General features: G+C 37.0%; 1 protein-coding gene across 2 annotated transcripts in view; it reads left to right on the top strand.

Annotated features, from left to right (window-relative positions):
• Positions 1-20329, top strand: part of Cpsf100 (cleavage and polyadenylation specificity factor subunit 2) — a 199703-nt gene that overhangs the window by 107569 nt on the left and 71805 nt on the right. For both annotated transcript variants that reach the window (XM_090375764.1, XM_090375763.1), the window contains 2 exons: positions 7700-7867; positions 19738-19841. In XM_090375764.1, coding sequence (XP_090231890.1) covers positions 7700-7867; positions 19738-19841 — 272 coding nt within the window. The remainder of the gene's footprint in view (positions 1-7699; positions 7868-19737; positions 19842-20329) is intronic.

Below are 20329 nucleotides of genomic sequence, written 5' to 3'. Positions count from 1 at the left end.
TTGGCAGTCTTCTTGGATGGCTGCTGATTTAGGTAGAGCCACATTTAATTTTTTTCAAATAGATCAGAGTTTCTTAAGCAAAAGGCATTCTGGTTTTGTCCAGGCTTAAATTTATCATTTCTACTTTCAGGACATGGCAATCTGAACTCCAAACTGTTTGCTTTGGGATTGGCTGCCTCACTGCTTTGTATGTGTGGTGCCCCAGAAACAATAGAACACTTAGTTTTTAATTGTAACTTGAATGTAGATCTAAGACAGGAATTATAAGTCTTGACTAATGTTTACCTGGAGGATGAATTACCTCGCTTGGTGGAAACAAAGGAAAATTATATGGTTTTCTCTAGTTTTGCAGATAAGATGTTTAAAAGATGTAAAAGACTTTTGGATAGAAATCACTAGAGTTATTAAGTTAGTGTGGTTTTGATTTTCATCTTGTTTTGGAAAGGGTATGAGATTACTTTTTCTAACTGATCTTTTGAAGCTCTGTTCCTTGTTAAACAGGCTGGAATTAGGTTATTGTACTTAGGCTTAAAAGATAGACATAATAAACTGATTTGTTAATGGTTATGATTATAATCAGCTGATAGAACTGATTAGGACTGGGAAATATTGAAATTATTGTCTTAAGTTCAGACATACAATCTGTGGTTGCTTGAAGTTGTTGAGAGACTGACTATTATAACGCAGCTGTCAGGTTGTTCTTAGGAAGTTACTATGTAAGTGAAGAGTTAACTTTGTAGGACAATTTGCAAATGAAGTTAGTACAGTTATGATGGTGTTGTGTCAAGGTGTTTAATGGTAAGAGGATTGTGGTGGTCTGTGTTAAGTTGGCAGTAGATGTTGGATCTAGACCAAGGTTACATGATGGTTCTTCATCCAAATGCAAAAGTGTAATTTTATTGTATATGGTTATTCTTTAATTGAAGTTAAGATGATGAGTGCAAATTTTAATTAATTGGTATATACCCATACAAAAGAAGTATTTTTGGCTATGCTCCCTGATTCAGATGAGCTATTTAAATTTGAAAAGTATAATGTGTAGAAATTGCTGTTTTAGCTCCATGATAGTGCTGGCCAATCCAGTCTTCATATCTGGAAAGATGTTTATTTGCATTTGGTCTGGTTTGGCCTCTATTTTGATGTGCCAATGTGTTTTGATGATCCTGCTCAGAAAGCAAACAAACTGAATGAATATTTTGCATCTACATTCACACATGAGGAGTTATTAAAGAAGGAAAATGCCAGAAGTTTATCAAATTGTAACAGGGTGCTTAATGATTTTGTAATAACTGAGAACAAAGTGGAGGAGTAATTATTGAGGTTAAACATAAGAAAGGCACCTGGGGTGGATGGGATCTATCCAATTATATTAAAGGAGGCAACAGAGGAACTAAGCAAACCCTTAGCCATAATTATGAGAGCATCCTTGGACTCAGGGGAAGTCACTGACTGGAGATGTGCAAATATATCCCCAATTCACAAAGGGGGATCGAAGGGTGACACGAGTAATTACAGACCAGTTAGTTTAACTTCTGTTCTGCTTAAAATAATGGAGTCACTGGTTAAAGATGCATTACAGGATCATCTAGACAAGACTGCAGCAATAATTCAGAAACAGCAGGGTTTGTTAAGGGAAAGTCTTCTCTGACAAATTTGATTGGATACTATGATGTGGTTACGAAGGAACTGGATGGCAAAAAATAATTTTTATATCATATACTTGGATTTCAGGAAAGCTTTTGACACTGTTCCACAAGGAAGACTACTGTAAAAATTGGAACAGAATGGTATTAAGGGTAAGTTGCTACAATGGATAAAAGGGTGGTTCAGTGGGAGAAGACAGAGGGTGGTAATCGCTGCTCTTCATTGACTAATGTTATTAGTGGAGTTCCACAGGGTTCAGTGTTGGGCCCACTGGTGTTTTGTATATTTATAAATGATATTAACGAAGGTATATCAGGCTTAGCGTCGAAGTTTGCAGATGATGCAAAGGTGGCAGGGTTGTTAATGACAGTAATGGGAATGTACCACTGCAACAGGATCTAGAAAATTGGGACTGATGGGCTGAGAAGTGGCAACTGAAGTTTAAAGTTGACAAATGCAAAGTACTGCATATGGGTAGAAGTAACCCCAGAGGAACGTACCAACTGTGGGGTACTACACTTAGGGTGGTAGAAAATGAAACAGACCTAGGAGTAATTGTGCAGTCAGATATGAAGTTTTCTGAGAAATGCAGACATGCTGCAAGAGCAGGTCATGGGGTTTTGTCAATGACATACAGGAATTTTTCAAGCAGGGAAAAGGAGGTGATTATCCCTTTGTATAAGGCAATGGTCAGGCCATGACTTGAGTACTGTGTACAGGTCTGGAGGCCTTATTTTAGGAAGGATGTAGATTTAATGTGTACAGAGAAGGGTAACAAGATTGGTGAGGGGAATGAAGAGATCCTCTTACCAAGAGAGGATTAAGTTCTGCAAATTGCAGCGGCTGGAGATTAGGCACCTGAAAGATGATCTGATTGAGGTGTATAAGGCCTTGAATGAGTTGAGCACACTGAATTCTGAAGGGATTCTTCCACTTGCTTAGATTACGAACCTAGGAGGGGCAGTTCATTTTAAAAATATATGTGGCCTCAATTCTAATCTCAACGATGTCCATTTCCACTTGCAGTCTGCCAAACCCCATGTACCTTTTCTGACAGAATCTCAGTTATCAGTTGATTCAACTACTGCTCATCTCAGTTACACAAATTATTCGCAGTATGATTCCTTTCGCCTCAAAGGTGGTACTTGTGCATATGTCCATTCCGATATTCCCTGTCAGAGAATTGATAATTTGGAATCTCCTCGCTTTGATCTTCTCTGGCTTAAAATCTCTCTACCTCATTGTCTCAAATTCATCTGCTGTCTCTACCATTCTCCGAACTCCACTAATCACTTGGAGCTCTTTGACTTCCTCTCTTTGCAACTTGATTTTCTCCAGTCCAACTTTCCTAACAGCGAGGTAATTTTCCTTGGTGATTTTAAGGTTCACAACTCCAACTGGCTTCCGTTTTCTAGTCACACTGACCCAGCTGGTCAAGATGCTGAGGCTTTTGCAATTTCTAAAGACCTTGCACAGATTGTACATTTACCTACAAGAATACCAGACAATCCTAACCATACAGCCAACACACTTGATCTTTTTCTCACAAACAACCCTTCTAAGTACACGGTCGACGTGAGTGGTCCTTTAGGTACCTCAGATCACAACTTGGTGATTGTCTCTTTTCCAGTGGAGCCTTTATCTCATGGCTATTCCCAACCTCATATTGTTTATCATTACAAGAATGCAAAATGGGATGACCTGCGAGATTTCTTTTCATTGGTCGGACTACTGTTTGAAAACTTCTGATGTCAACGTTTGCTCTGATTGTATCAGTGAAATTATTCTTGTAGGAATGGAATCCTTTATTCCGCACTCCACTTTAAAATCCCGTCCTTTATCTAAACCTTGGTTTTCCAATAAATGTGCTAAGGCTGTTCAAGAGAAGAATGTTGCATATTGTAATTGGCTTGTTTCCAATTCTTCAGTTTCATTTTCTGCCTACGCCAAAACTTGCAAGAATTGTAAAGCAGTCATTAATCAGTCCAAACTCGATTTTTAACAGGCTAAGAGTAGAAAACTTGATTCTTACCCTAATGGTAGCTGAGCATTCTGGTTTCTTGCCAAAGCTATTGGCCGCAATTTTTGCCCATCTCTGTCAAAACCAGATGGTTCTGTTGTCACTTCAGCCAAGGATAAAGCTGACCTGATAGCATCCCATTTTTCTTCCAACTCATGTATTAATGATCTTGATAAAACACCTCCCACCATTCCCAACACGATCCATTCAATGCCTCCTGTGGTCTTCCATCAAAAGGATGTCAAACGTATTTTGATGAATCTTGATGCTATGAAATCTCCAGGTCCCGATGGTATTTCTCCACTTGTTCTCAAAACCTGCGCTCCTGAACTTACTCCTATTCTTTGCCGCCTTTTTCACTTTCTTATTCCAAAGGTGTTTTTCCTTCTGCTTGGAAATTTGCTCATATCCAGCCAGTTCCTAAAAAGGGTGACAAATCCCTCCCATCCAATTATCATCCGATTGCAATTACTTCCACTCTTTCTAAAGTAATGGAGAAATCAATTAACTGCCAACTCTTAAACTACCTAGAAACCTTCTATCTGATTAACGATCCCCAGTATGGATTCCGTCAGTGTCAATCCACTGGTGATATTCTGGCCTTTACCCATTTATGGAAAAATTCAATGGAAAAGTTCGGTGAAGCAAAAGTACTTTCTCTTGACATCTCAAAGGCTTTCGATCATGTTTGGCATAAAAGTCTTCTAAACAAGCTTCCATTTTATGGTTTGCCAACTGTTTTTTGTAATTGGTTCTCCAGTTTTCTCTCTCGTCACTCATTTAGGTTGATGGTAAATGGCTCTCTGTCTTTTCTTCTCCACTAATGCTGGTGTCCCCCCAAGGTTCAGTTCTTTCCCCCACTCTTTTCCTCTTGTATATTAATGACCTTCTTCCATTGACTGGAAATCCTATCCATAGTTTTGCCAATGGATGATAGCACATTGCATTCAACTTTCCATTTTGAAAAACCTTGCTCTGCTCAATCAGCTTCAACTTCTCAAAGATCAGCTACCAATTCCTTAAATGCCGATCTCCAGGTTATTCTACAGTGGGGCAAAGACAACTTAATTGATTTCAATCCTTCTAAAACTCAGTCTTATCTTATATCTTGCAAAAAGGATTCTTCTGCTCCTATGCTTATCTTTGGTGACACTCTGATTTCTAGGCAAAATGATATCTCTTTTGATATATCTCCGACTTCTAATCTCTCTTGGTGCAAGCACATTACAAATATTGCTTCCTCTGCATCTAAAAAACTTGGTTTTCTCTTTCGCTCTCGGCGTTACTTTTCTTCCAAACAGCAGTTCACTCTGTACAAATCACAAATCCGCCCTACAATGGAATATTGTTCCCACATCTGGGGCAGTGCCCCTAAAACCTCTCTCAGGCTTCTAGATTTCATTCAGAAGAGGGCAGTTAGGTTAATTAATAACTCCTCTCTAACAGAATCTCTCCACTCGCTGATTCATAGGCGTACTGTTTCTGCTGCATGCCTCTTCTACAGATACTTCCATGGGCACTGTTCTTCTGAATTGGCTTCTATAATTCCCGCTCTCTCTTTCAAAAGAGTCCAAACACATGCCGCCACCAGCCAACATCCATTTACTGTCCAACTTCAAACTCACAGAACGAACTTTTCATCTTCCTCGTTTATTCATTCATCTGCCGTTTTCTGGAACAACCTTCCTTCATACGTATTTCCTGAAAACTACAGTCTGCAGAAGTTCAAATCTAATGTCAACAAATATCTTCTTTCTTCTTCTCAACCTCCAACCCAAGCACGGTACCAAGTACTATAGGTTCTAATACATCTCATGTTTGGGGTTTTCATAAAAAAAAATTTTTAAATTCAAATTGAGGAAAGACAATTGTAGAGTGCGGAAAAATTGCCTTTGGCCAGCGGATGGTTAATTGATGGAACAAACTTCGATTTGTCGTTGTGGAAGTTGATAGCTTAAATAAATTCAAGGAAGAACTGGACAAACATTTAGAAGGAATGGTTGTGTGATTTTTTTTTTTTTTTTTTTTTTTCCCTTTGGCTGATGCTATATAAGCTCGTATGCTTGTTTTCTTGCATCACATGCCTCTGTTACTATTACAATCAATGCAAAGCTTTACTATGCAACGTTGGAAAAACTGAAAGCCAACATTCAGCGCAAACGACCAGGACTCCTGACAAGCAGTATGATTTTGTTGCACAATAATGCAACTCTGCACATTGCCCACACCACTCATGAGTGGTGTGGGCAATGTGCGGAGTGTGGGCAGTTGCCAACATTCGAACCATCGATATCAATTGGGCCAATATGATTCATCCCTTTCCTTCTAAAGTTTATATAACTAAAGAAGTTCTTGCTGTTTTTCTTAGCATCCTTTGCCAAAGATTTCTCGTACTCTGCCTTCTCTTGCTTTGTGACATGATTACAGACTAGCTTATATCTACCATAGGCTTCTGTTGCCTGATAATTTATGTGTATCTCATTAGTTCATCTGACATCCATTTAGGCCTAAACCTTGAACCGTATTTTTTAATTGGTATGAAAAGCCTAGTACTTCTACAATTACTTCCTTGAATGCTTCCCATTTATAATTTGTTATTGGTATCATCATCAGTTGGTCCCACTGTATAGAATTTAAAAACTGCCGGAAACCACTATAGTCACCTCTGTGAAAGCAAAAACCCTTCCATTTACCCCTGATGGTAGTTACCTCTGAGTAAATCCCACATCAGCACACTGCGATCACTTTATTTGCAGATTCTTAATGCATGAAGAATCATACTGATAATCAGATCAAGAATATTACTCCCTCTAGTTGCCTCCCTAACATGGTGCTATAGAAAACAATCATCCAATAAATCCCCAAAACCTTGCTAGTGTTGTGAGTGACCCACCCACAAGTTCCAGTCAATAGCTGGGAAATTAAAATCCCCCATTATAAGACAATCTGATTTACTGATCCACTCTATTTCTCTGTACAGTTGTTCATTATACTCATCAGTCATTAGGCCTATAACACACCCCTACTCTCAATTTTGATTTCCCCTTGCTTATGTCACACCAAACTGACTCGACAGTGCACTGTCCACCCATGTCAACTGGAAGGACTGCCTTAGATTTTGTTTCTTAACTAATAGCCAAACCCTTTCTCCCTTCCTATCCTTCCTGTACACATTGTACTCCCCAAATTCTAATTCCTGTTAGAGGGGATACTCCGTACTGATGTCATGTGACCATATTTTCAAGCAGCATGCATTGACTTCTGTCATGTAATTCTTATACAACCCCTATAAATGTCCCTTATACCTGTGCAAAGTTTCTTGCTGTCTGCTCATTTCATCATTATTTTTTGTTACACCACCCTTACCAAATTTTGTCCTGCTTCATCACAAGCTACACAAGTCCCACCACATTTTCTGTGTGTTCTGTTAATTTTGTTCAGCAGTATACTATGGAGTTTTCACTGATAAAAAATAAGAATAAGAAAACACATACATAAAAATGTTTATCATACTAGGTAAATGTTTGTTTATTTTTATTTATTAAATATATTATTTTTTACCATTAAATTCAATGACTAATTTTTTTTTTTTTTAAATTCAAAGTCAGCTTCTTAGCCGCTCCAAATCGGATATGTGTTTATATAAGCTTTTCTTATTATTTTCAGGTCCTGAATTAATCCCAAAATTACAGCCCACATGTTACAAAACATCCTATATATATTTTATGTTCATTTTATAAAACACTTAGTAATATTAGTTATACATCTACAGAATTGAACAAAAGAAAATATTAAAGAATTATACTTAAATCACATATATGCATTCTTCATGCTTACTGAAAATGCCTTTGTGAAAACTCTTTATTTGGCTCTCACAATTTTTCATTTATATTTAAAGCACTTTCTTTAAAAAAAAAAAAAAAAAAAAATTCACAAAGTATTCTTTGGGGTAGACATGCTTTTTAGTAACTGATTACTATTTCTGTAGTATTTGTTATTTCTCAGTTTCCAATTTGTTGCTTTGATTATTTTTAGGTGGTGTTGGCCAGCATGCCAGATATGGAATGCGGATTTTCCAGAGATTTATTCATCCAGTGGTGTGGAAATCCTCGAAATAGTTTTATCCTCACCAGCAGGAATTCTCCTGGTACTCTAGCTAGGATGCTTGCTGAAAATTCAGATCACCGAACAATAACTTTAGAGGTAAAAAAAGAATAATAATTTAAAATTAAATCTTTCAATTTATCATGTCATTCTTTTGTTGGCTCCATTAGTATTATAATTTAGGATTAAGTTTTTGTTCATTTTATAAAACACTTAATGATATTAGTTATACGTCTACAGAACTGAACAAAAGAAAATATTAAAGAATTATACTTTGATCCTTGAGGTTGTCACAGACATTCTCTCAGATATGCCAGACAAGTTGTACTTGCTACCTGGAAGTCTAAAACGCTGATGAAACTGATATTCGGGTGACATTCAAGTCAAGTGGACCCAATTTCAGCGAAATCCGGACGGTCTGTGACAGCAAAATCTTCTGCTTGCACCTTCACGATCGTGGGACTGTTAGTAATCCTGGGTATAACCTCCATGCACAGGCACATGGTGGGTGACCACCCAAGTGTGAACCAATGCAAACAGGAGTCAAGGTGTGACGCCCACACCACATGAAGGAATGCTGCCCCTCTGTGTCACCAGGCAATACTAGGTGGTAGATAACGTTCATCAACTGGTGAAATACCACCACTTTGCTTATTGGAGGCTTGAAATGGTGGAACCCATGTGTTGTCTCCAGAACTAAGTTCCGGTCAACCCTTCCCCATCTCTTCCATCATGCAGTATGACTGATTACTTTTGAGATTATGATGAACATCATGGTGAGATCCAATCTTCCTTACATTTCAAGGGTACAGCTCTAAAACGGTGTTCGCAGGCCGGCCGCTAGTTAGTACACCGGACCGAACCTATTGGTAACTCTTTAGGAGGCTTCTGGATCAGCTAGTGTACAATCTTGCTAACTCCGCTCTGCCAGATAGTGATTGGAGGGAGTCCAAGTAGTGGGTATGAGGGGGGGGGGCATGGTCGAGGCCACATTATGTGAAGGATCTGGTTATATTCTTACCATGTGTATGCCATATCCAAAAATTTCATTACTTCATACAGCATGTCCCTCCCCCACTTTTTCTTACTATTAAATACACCATGAATTGTCAAACTAATACAGTAAGCTTATCTGCGAAAAGATCTAAACCCAACCTCCCAAACACTTCCTAGTTCATTTCACAGTTATATGTGGTCTCAATTATGTCCATTTCCACTTGCAATCTGCCAAACCCCATATACTTTTTCTGACAGAATCTCAGTTATCAGTTGATTGAACTACTGCTCATCTCAATTGCCCAAACTATTTGCTGTATGAATCCTTTCGCCTCAAAAGTGGTACTTGTGTGTATGTCCGTTCTGATATTCCCTGTCAGAGACTTGGTAATTTGGAATCTCCTCTTTTCGATCTTCTCTGGCTTAAAATCTCTCTACCTCATTGTGTAAAATTCATCTGTTGTCTGTACCATTCTCCCTATTCCGCTAATCACTTGGAGCTCTTTGACTTTCTGTCTTTCCAACTTGACTTTCTCCAGTCCAACTTTCCTAACAGTGAAGTAATTTTCCTTGGTGATTTCAAAGTTCACAACTCCAGCTGGCTTCTGTTTTCACAGCAACCCAGCTGGTTGAGATGCTGAGGCTTTTGAAATTACTAATGACCTTACACAGATTGTTCATTTACCTACAACAATACCGGACTAACATACAGCCAACACGCTTGATCTTTTTCTCACAAACAACCCTTCTAAGTACACTGAAAAAGGCACCTCAGATCACAACTTGGTGATTGTCACTTCTCCAATAGAGCCTTTATCTCATGGCTATTCCCAACCTTGTATTGTTTGGCATTACAAGAATGCAAAATGGGTTGACCTGCGAAATTTCTTTTCTTCTTTCCCTTGGTCGTATTACTGTTTGAAAACTTCTGATGTCAAAGTTTGCTCAGATCGTGTCAGTAAAATTCTTCTAGGAATGGAATCATTTATTCCACACTCCACTTTAAAATCTTGTCCTTTATCTAAACCTTGGTTTTCCAATAAATGTGCTAAGGCTGTTCAGGAGATAAACGTTGCATATCGTAATTGGCTTGTTTCCAATTCTTCAATTTCATTTTCTGCCTACATCAAAGCTCGCAACAATTGTAAAGCAGTTATTAATCATCCAAACTAGATTTTGAACAGGCTAACAGTAAAAAACTTGATTCTTGCTCTAATGGTAGCCGAGCATTCTGGTCTCTTGCCAAAGCTATTGACCACAACTTTTGCCCATCTCTTCTCCCACTTCTGTCATAACCAGATGGTTCTGTTGTCACTTCAGCCAAGGATAAAGCTGACCTGCTAGCATCCCATTTTTCTTCCAACTCATGTATTAATGATCTTGGTAAAACACCTCCCACCATTCTCAGTCTGCTGCATTCAATGCCTCCTGTGGTCGTCCGTCAAAAGGATGTCAGAAGGATTTCGACGAATCTTGATGCTGAGAAAGCTCCAGGTCCTGATGTTATTTCTCCACTTGTTCTCAAAACCTGTGCTCCTGATCTTACTCCTGTTCTTTGCCGCCTTTTTTCACTTTCTTATTCCAAATTTGTTTTTCCTTCTGCTTGGAAATTTGCTCATATCCAGCCAGTTCCTAAAAAGGGTGACAAATCCCTCCCATCCAATTATCGTTCGATTGCAATTACTTCCACTCTTTCTAAAGTAATGGAGAAATCAATTAACTGCCAACTCTTAAACTACCTAGAAACCTTCCGTCTGATCAACGATCGCCAGTATGGATTCCGTCAGTGTCGATCCACTGGTGATATTCTGGTTTATGTTACCCATTTATGGAGAAATTCAATGGAAAAGTTTGGTGAAACGCAAGCAGTTGCTCTTGACATCTCAAAAGCTTTCGATCGTATTTGGCATAAAGGGCTTCTAAACAAGCTTCCATCTTATTGTTTGCCAACTGTTTTTTGTAATTGGTTATCCAGTTTTCTCTCTGATCGCTCACTGAGGGTGATGGTAGCTGGTCTCTGTCTTCTAAATTCTCCACTAATGCTGGTGTCCCCCAAGGTTCAGTTCTTTCCCCCACTCTTTTCCTGTTGTATATTAATGACCTTCTTCCATTGACTGGAAATCCTATCCATAGTTTTGCCAATGATAGCACATTGCATTCCACTTTCCATTTTGTAAAACCTTGCCCTGCTCAATCAGCTACCAATTCCTTAAATGCCGATCTCCAAGTTATTCTCCAGTGAAACAAAGACAACTTAGTTGATTTCAACCCTTCTAAAACTCAGTATTGTCTTATATCTTGCTAAAAGTATTCTTCTGCTCCTATGCTTATCTTTGGTGACACTCCGATTTCTAGGCAAAATGATATTTCTCTTTTGGGGATTACCTTGACTTCTAATCTCTCTTGGCACAAGCACATTACAAATATTGCTTCCTCTGCATCTAAAAAATTTGGTTTTCTCTTTCGCTCTCGCTGTTACTTTTCTTCCAAACAGCTGTTCACTCTGTACAAATTTCAAATCCGCCCTACCATGGGATACTGTTCCCATGGTGCCCCCGAAACCTCTCTCAGGCTTCTAGATTCCATTTAGAAAAGGGTAGTTAGATTAATTAATGACTCATCTCTAACAGAGTCTCTCCACTCACTGTCTCATAGATGTAATGTTTCTGCTGCATGCCTCTTCTACAGATACTTCCATGGGCACTGTTCTTCTGAATTGACTTCTATAATTCCCACTCTCTCTTTCAAAACAGTATGAACACGTGCCACCACCAGCCAACATCCATTTACTGTCCCACTTCAAACTCACAGGACCAACTTTTCATCTTTCTCGTTTATTCGTTCAAATGCCATTTTTTGGAACAACCTTCCTTCATATGTATTTCCTTAAAATTACAGTCTACAGAAGTTCAAGTCTAATGTTCAAGTCTTTTGGGGTTTTTATAAAAAAAAAAAACATGTACATGTACATCAGATTGAAATGAAAGTGTTGTTTTTTTTTGTTTACGTTGTATTTTATTAGAAAAAAAAACAAGGTTTGTTGATAACACAGCTCTCCTTCTCTTTTACTAAATATATTTTCAGAAACTTTTGGATACCTTAATGGTAATTTCACAGGTTTTGAAGCAATAAACCATTTTATGTTAGTCACTTAAGAACTATCAATGCATACTATAGTGAATACACAATTATTTTTAATGTATTGATGGCGCCTCTGTAGCCAGGTGGGCAGGAGCAGCAGTGCATAGTACACACTTCTTGATTAAACTGGGGTTCGAGCCCGTGACCACCAAATACGGAGGATGCGGAAAGGTGAGGGAAAGACCACCGCATATCCCGGAGCAATATGGCCTTAGTTGCTAATGCTCCTAAAAACCAAAAAAAAAAAAAAAAATGTATTGATGTTTCTAGATTTATAATAAAAAATATGATCAAAATATTGAGACTTAGTCATTGTGATGATGAGAAATTTCTATTTAAATTTTGATTATGGCATCATTTGGAGCCATCACTCATCAGTATAATTGAGTGCCTATCAATGGTTGGTCAGGTAATTGGATTTGACATATTTTAATATATAACTATTGTAATTATTATCCTCTGTGGTAACACCACTCACATTCTCTGTCACCAAGTATAATCTGGTAAGAAAATTCTGGATTCTTTTATGATAAAATTTCACACATTTTGAAATGATAGATTACAGTGGTTTCATTGCTTGTGTTGAGAGGTGTAGGTTCAAATCCCATTGATGAATGGAGGAATTTCTAAATGCTTCTTCACTAAAGATTATAGTTATCCAATCTCAGCAGGGAGCAAGGTTTTTCTCATGAGTTAATACAGGTTTTTCAGCCCACGCAACAAGTAATTGCTCCCAAACCCACTTATAGATACAATACACAATGGTGCAATATGGTCTAAGTTGCTGATGTGACAACAAATTGTTGTTGGCACATCAGCAAACCAACAACAAATTTGTTGTTGTCACAATGTGACAATATATCATTGTTATAAATGGAGATGCCACCACTGCTAGTTTAACTTTAGTACATAGGAGTTTCCTTGAAACTTGTAGCTAATACTGTTCTAATTTTTGTTTGTTTTTCAGTCTATAATATTATATATATTATATACATTTTGTTCCATATCCATATTATATATATATATATATATATATATATATATAACAGATAATGCATATAAATAAAACATAAGTCGGTAACATGGCAAAACTGTAGAGCAAAAGTTCTATAGATATATGTGTGCAAATGGATCAATGTTCATTCAAATTAAAAAGGACATGAGAAAAAATTTTATGAATTTAAACATGAACATTTAATCTTCCTAAAAATATGACCAATATTTTTTTTTTTTACAAAATTTAATAGATTAGAGTTTCCCAAGTAATTTTCGCAATAATATTTTCTAGTTCTTGACATAGAAATTTAATTCACAGGAATGACCAGATATGTTCACAGGCAACTACACGTTCCTTCGACAAAAACTGAAGCCCAGCAATTTCATTTTTTCCTCCTCTAAGAAAAATTCTGTTCTTTTTATAACTGTAATGAGACCACTTCTCTGTTTTTTTCCTCTCTCTCTCTAAAGCCAGAGGAATACTTCTCTTGTATTTCATTTCCAACAGCAAACAGCTTTCAAAAGTTCTTTTTAAGGTGCTGTGTACTTCAGACATTAGATAAATGATTATAAGTGCTCATACACTTCCTTGATTGGACCGGGGTTCAAGCCCGTGACCACCAAATACAGAGGATGCGGAAAGGTCAGGGAATGACCACCGCATATCCCCAGAGCAATATGGCCTTAGTTGCTAATGCTCCTAAAAAACAAATAACAGCAACAACAACATCCTACACTTCCAAGTACCAGCAGCCATTTTGTTCTCACATAATATAGAATCTTTCTTTCTATATTAAAATGTAATTATAAGTGACCTAAATCATTCAATTTTTGACATAGATTAGCAATCTGGATTTTGAAAATGTATTTACAGGTAAGCTTTTTCTTTTAACTTACTCATTTTGTGCAGCACGTTATGGTGTATGTGTTTAATGATATGATCAATGAATGATTACAGTTAGGGCTTACAATACCGATATTCCAAAAACAAATGTTTTTCTCAATAAATTTTGATAACAGTTAGGTGCAATAAAGTAAGGAAAAAAACAAGTACTGTAATTACAGTAAACCCCCGCTATTCGCGGTTTCGCGTATTCGCGGTCGCTGATTTAAACCTAAAAAAATGTGAATTTTAAAGCGCCGTGAACATTTTCCGCCATGAAAAAAACATGGGTGTGGCTAAAATCATTTTGCCCAGTCCACAGAGTAGTACAGTCAGTCGTCGTATAACACGTGTTTACACTACACTAATTCGATCTTACACGATTTATAAATAGGGGAACGATATCTTATATAACACGAACCGAATTCGCTTATACACGATTCGCCTTTGTGTTTACAAGAAATGGCAGTCGAACGCGGAATCACCCCAACTGAACGCAACACGATAGGAATGAAGAGAAGATTCTGAAAATGTATTTATTTTTTTATAGCAGTGAAGGGGAAACACATTTCACCATAATAACGTAAAAACCAACACAATTCCAGCTATTGGTATTATCGCAAATGCAATTAGAGTTCACTACCAGTTTATAACAGATTCCACTAGCAGGAACGCAACTGGAAATTTTTTTTATTGTTTTATGGTAGTAACCCCCAGAAATGTAAAATGTGAGCTAGTGACGTGTTAATAGAGTTGTCTCTGCCTTTATGGTGTTGTTTATTCAGTTGCTACACGCTCACAGCTTTATGTGTATCAAGTGTGCCTCCTCATTTTGTAATTGTGCTTTATTCTCTAAAAATGAGTAAAAATAACTTAAAAGGTGTAAAAAGGAAGTGTCCTGCGCTCAATGGGTTGTTGTTATTTATTTGGTTTTTAGGAGCATTAGCAACTAAGGCCATATTGCTCCGGTGCGGTGGTCATTCCCTGACCTTTCCGCATGCTCCGTATTTGGTGGTGACGGGCGCGCTCAATGGGTGGGGGGTGACAAAATCGCGAGCGCGGATGTTTCAAGCTAATCCTTGTTCAGTATGTGTAATGCGCTTGTCATAGAAGGTTTCATCTCTTGCTTTTAATTGATACGTTTACAAAAGTGAAAAATCTACCATTTTGCAGTGTGTTGATGTAAACAGACTTTTTCGAGCGTGTTAAAGTTAAAAGAAAGTGACTTTATTGTGGACAAGTTCTTTTCTAATCCTACAAAAATATGGCCGCGAATAAAAAGGGAATTGTGAAAAGATCAAAGAAGGTGATGACATTAGCGAGTAAAACTGTTAGACAAAATTTCTAATGGTGAAAGTGTCTCCTCAGTGGCAAAACATTATAAAATCAATGAGTCAACGGTACGATCAATCAAGAAATCGGAAGAAAAAATCCGCCCTAGTGTCCGTGAAAACGCGCTAATTGCATCAAAAATTTGTTCTATAACTCGTGATGTGAAATTAGAAAAAAATGGAAAAGGCTTTAAATCTGTGGATAGAAGACCGAACTCAAAATAAAATTCCGTTAAGTTCACTTATCATTCGTGAAAAGGCAAAACACCTTTATCAACACTACACTTTAGTGAAACTGGTGAAAGCACTGGTGGGATAAGTTTTTTAGCCAGCAAAGGCTGGTTTGAAAGATTTAAAAATCGATATGGTTATTTTTCGCCCAGCAACCCATGTTCTTGATATGTTTTTGAAAGGTTTCTTTAAAATGTCTAATAAATATGTACAGTATTACATTTAATAAATTGTTTCTTATTTTCATTTCGATGCCTTATGCTTTTTTTTTTTTATGTACTTACTCTCTACGTTTGTCTATGTACATAGTCATATTATGTAGGTAAATACACATAATACGTACAGACAAAATTTTAGACTAATTTTTGTTATATATTTCATACTTTGGAACGGAACCCTTTTATTACCATGGGCGCCATAACTCAGTATTCGCGTTTTCAGTATTCGCGGAATTTCTCAGGAACGTAACCCCCGCGAATAGCGGGGGTTTACTGTACTTGAATTCATGTTTTAAATAAACTTTTATTGCAATAATAAATATTCTGAAAAAAAATCATTAAAATACAGTTATTCTAAAAACAAAAAAAAATACATATTGTTACTGCAAAGTTTAGTTATGTTTAAGCATCCTCACTACTTGTCCGAATAAAGTGAGCTCTTAAGAAACATAAGCAATCAATAATATGACCGTTTAAAATGGATCTAATTTTGGTACATATTTAATTAGCAGCAGAAAACGCCCTTTCAGATTCTATTCTGGTACTATTGTACTGAGATAATCGTAGATGATCTCAGTCCATATTTTCTAGACTTTGAACTTTTTTAGCAAAAAGAGTTAAAAGTATTTCATTAATTTTCGACTCAAGTTCATCTTTTAAAATCTCATTGGAGTCTGGCAATTTCTTATTTTGGAAAGAATTTGCAGAACACTGATGTTCTGTTCCATGTTGGTCTTCCATGGTTGAATTATGTTCATCATTTTCTGAAGGAGAAAGACATTTTATTCAGCGAAGTATAATTTTCACTATAGTATCTTTACTGAGTCTGGGAGTGAGCAAAGAGTGGGGATAAGGAATAAAGAAGAGAGCAAAGAGTGCAGTTACGGAATTCTTCATATATATAAATGCAGAGAACAGAAGGACAAATCAGATTGGACCCTTACGTAATGGATGTGGGATAGTATTAGATAGCATAGCTGAAGTTACAGATGAACTCAACAGTTACTTTGCATCGATATTTACATTAAAAAAACCCTTTGTGTCAATGAGATATTATGGAAGCGAAGTTGAAAAAAATGTAATTAATGATGTTGAAAATTCAAATGATTATTTAATGAGAACTTTTGTGCCTACAGGCGAGTAAGGCTCCTGTAGTTGATGGCATATATCCTATAATCTTAAAGGAGGCGGCAAGTGAGTGCATTCAACCATTAAGGCTAGTTATGAGAGCATCACTGGACTCAGGAGAGATTCTGTTGGAATAGTGTAAATTGGAACATAAATGCGGTTTTAGGAATGTAACGGGAAATTACCAACCAGCCAGTCTAACTTCAGTAGTAGGGGAAAATCATGGGAGCAATAATCAAGGGTGGAATTCTGTAGGATACACAGCTGGGTTTTGTAAAGGGAAAATCATGTTTAACCAATCTGGTTAGCCATTTTGACAGGTCACTCGTGAGCTGGATTTAGGGAATAATTTCGGCATTGTTTATTTGGATTTCAGCAAAGCATTTGACTCAGTCCCACATGAGTGGTTACTTTATAAGTTGGAGCAGGCTGGAATCATAGGGAAAATCCTTAGATGGATAGCACGATGGCTTGAGGGCACCAGGCAGAGGGTTGTGATAAATGGTTATTCCTCAGATTGGGTTAATGTAAGAAGTGGGGGTTCCCCAAGGATCAGTATTGGGACCACTGTTGTTTTTGATTATCTTAAATGACATCTATGAAGGGATGGAGGGCGTGAGGTCTAAACTTTGCAGATGATGTAAAGATCAGTAGAATAGTTAATGATCGCTGCCAAGCAGAGCTTCTTCAGAGTGACCTATATAGATTCCCAGATGGTCAGAAAAGTGGCAGCTATGCTTTAATTCAGCAAAATGCAAGGTCTTACACCTGGGGAACAGCAACCCCAAAATAACTTATACACTTGGTGGAGTTGAACTAAAGTCAGTAGTGGAGGAACGGGATTTGGGAGTTACGATATGGTCAGACATGAAGTTGTTCGAGAATTGTGGACAGGTTGCAATGTTGCATGGTGTTCTATCAATGATTTATCGAACATTTGCTAGTAGAGATAACGATGTCGTAATCACATAAAGGTGATTTTATAACCTTTATGTGATTAAATTATAAACAATTATTTTTTTAAATTAGTACCAAAAAACCAGTATTTTTTGTATCAATACTGGTATTTCAATACCGGAAAAAAATGACCGGGATCCCGGTATTCGAGATCCTGGGATCCCATGCCCTAATTACAGTATTATATTCCTATGTTATGTATCAAACTATAATTAAAGTCAGGTACAGAGTAACCCTTATAGACACATTATAGCCATAGCAACTTATGTGCCATTAAACCTCCATAACAACAACAGTAACCTTTATAAAATATATTGAGGGACCTTCTACAGTGTATGTGTGGTATGCACCATTTTCTTCCTCTCAATTATTGGTGTAAAGTCTGGTATTGTCTTGGAAACCCTAGAAGAAACTTCTGTGGAATTTTCTTCTAGCGGTTTCCAAGAAGTAGTCCATAACTAGATGTCAAGCATGGGCATATATGGTAGTCACATAACTAGAAAATTATTCTGATAGAACGTTTTTTTTTCTGCAGGACTTTCTTAACTTGTTGAGCAGTGTGAAATGGACTAAACTGTTGTGTTGGAAAGAATAATCTTTTCCAATATATGCACTCTTGCACAACAGTAGTGATTTGCATAGGTGGTTAACAATGTGTCATCACTTTGTGCAACAATGCCATATATTCAGATTTCTTGTGTTGCTTTGTGAAGAAATGAGATATGAATACATCACTGACTTTTTCGTTTAAAGGGAAGTTTTGTGTTTCGCACCTCTAGACACTAAAGTCAGTGAAATTTGGATCAGTTGGATATCATTGGGCTGTACTTAACACTTGAAGTTGTGCAAAAAACCTGTAGTACAAATTAAGATATTAATTGTAACCCCCCCACACCACCCATTGTGAAGAAATGACAGACATTGTTTGTCCTTGATGATAGTATAGTGGGCTTGCTACTGCAACTTATTTGGAGAGGTCTATATTCACATCCCATTGGAACTAGAAGTCTTCAGTGTCTCTTCATGGGGAAATTTTAATTCTCTCGACGCTGTCAAGGGAACAGAATTTCCCTGAGTTATTGTGGATTTTTTCAGCCCACATAATATGTAAATCAACTTGTGAACATATATTTATACAGACATAATACACAATAAATCATATGAACCAGAATACCTGTGATCTGGCTCACTGATAAAAGTAATTCGTGCCAGTTGATGCCCTGTAAATTGGTTTCTTCTTGCTTTTATAGTGCACCACTGCTATCAGAAACTTTTCTTTGGAATGGAAGTTGTCCAAATGTGGCCTAATGCAGATGCAACTTTTTTATTTGTTTATCACATTGTACATATATAGCCTGATTTTAATATCAGGCTATATATGTACAATGATATAATACTATATATATAGACCAATATCGAGATTATACATACATCATTATTTCCTGCTTTCTCTGCATTGCATTAGGCCACATTTGGACAACTTGCTATGCCAATGAAAAGTTGCTGTTGTGATAAAGCTTTACTTATTGACCACTTTACATTCCTACAAGTGGCAAAATGCTTAACTCTTTGTATTCCATTCTTTTTTGACTTTAAGAACATAAAAGTTCTTAAAAGCTCCTATCAGAGATCTCAAGAACTTCTGTTGGTCAATTACCAGACCTTAGAGGATTCTTTTATTACCATAACTAATATCTGGGTGCCAAAAATTGGGGAGGGGAGGTTAGTTAGTTAATCAGAGAGAGAGAGAGAGAGCAGGGTTTATCAGATGAGTTATTCTGGACTTTATGACCCACGAATATGTAAATCAGCTTATGAATATACATTTGTACAGATATAATATGCAATTAATCATATACAAACTGGAGTATCATATGCGCCTGTGTAGCCAATTCATACACCTAAAATATCCAAGAACAAGAAAACAACTTATGTTTAGCCTTGGAAATATCATGGTGTATGTTAAATGGAACTTTTTTCCAAGATTTGAGTTTTCTGCAACGAGTAACTGCATAGATATACAGCTATACATCTCTGCAATTAGTGTATAACATTTTAATCATTGTGTATCTTGATTATGTTTTTAAGGTTCATCGGAGGGTACGTCTAGAAGGAACAGAACTGGAAGAATATATGAAGAAAGAAAAGGAAAAGGAACAAGCAGCAGCTAAGCAGAAGGCTGAAAGAGAAGCGTAAGTCCATAGTGTTTAAACAAAATCTTGGCGTTATTAATTTGAAGTGGGAAGCTCTCCAATTCATTATAATCTACCAGTGTGTAAAATACCTGTTGTCTTCGGCATATCCACCCATCCATCTCTTCTCTGCTCTACATCTGTATTCCACTCCCTGTAAATGGATTTTCACAAAATTTCATTTTAGAAAAATTTTGTTTCAAAATTTCAAAACAAGGCATTTTAGAAAAATTTGTCAAACCATCCCAAATTTCATTAAAATCAAACCAATGGAAATTATACAATTCTCATCCTCCACCCCAATAAAATTTCGTTATCTTCTGGTATATAAATGTATGTTTCAAATACTAACAAAGAAAAGCCAGGTTGACACCAAATTTTCAGCATATGTTCTTCTAGTCCCTCAAGGTTTTAGGGTAATTTAAAATTTACTATCTTCTCCCCCCCCCCCCCATCTCCTTCACAGACACAGAAATCTAGACATTAAA

The sequence above is a fragment of the Mastigoproctus giganteus genome, chromosome 6, assembly GCF_048544385.1.
Source record: "Mastigoproctus giganteus isolate SK-2022 chromosome 6, ASM4854438v1, whole genome shotgun sequence".
Classification (NCBI taxonomy): Eukaryota; Metazoa; Arthropoda; class Arachnida; order Uropygi; family Thelyphonidae; genus Mastigoproctus; species Mastigoproctus giganteus.
This window is presented reverse-complemented; position numbering and strand designations above follow the sequence as displayed.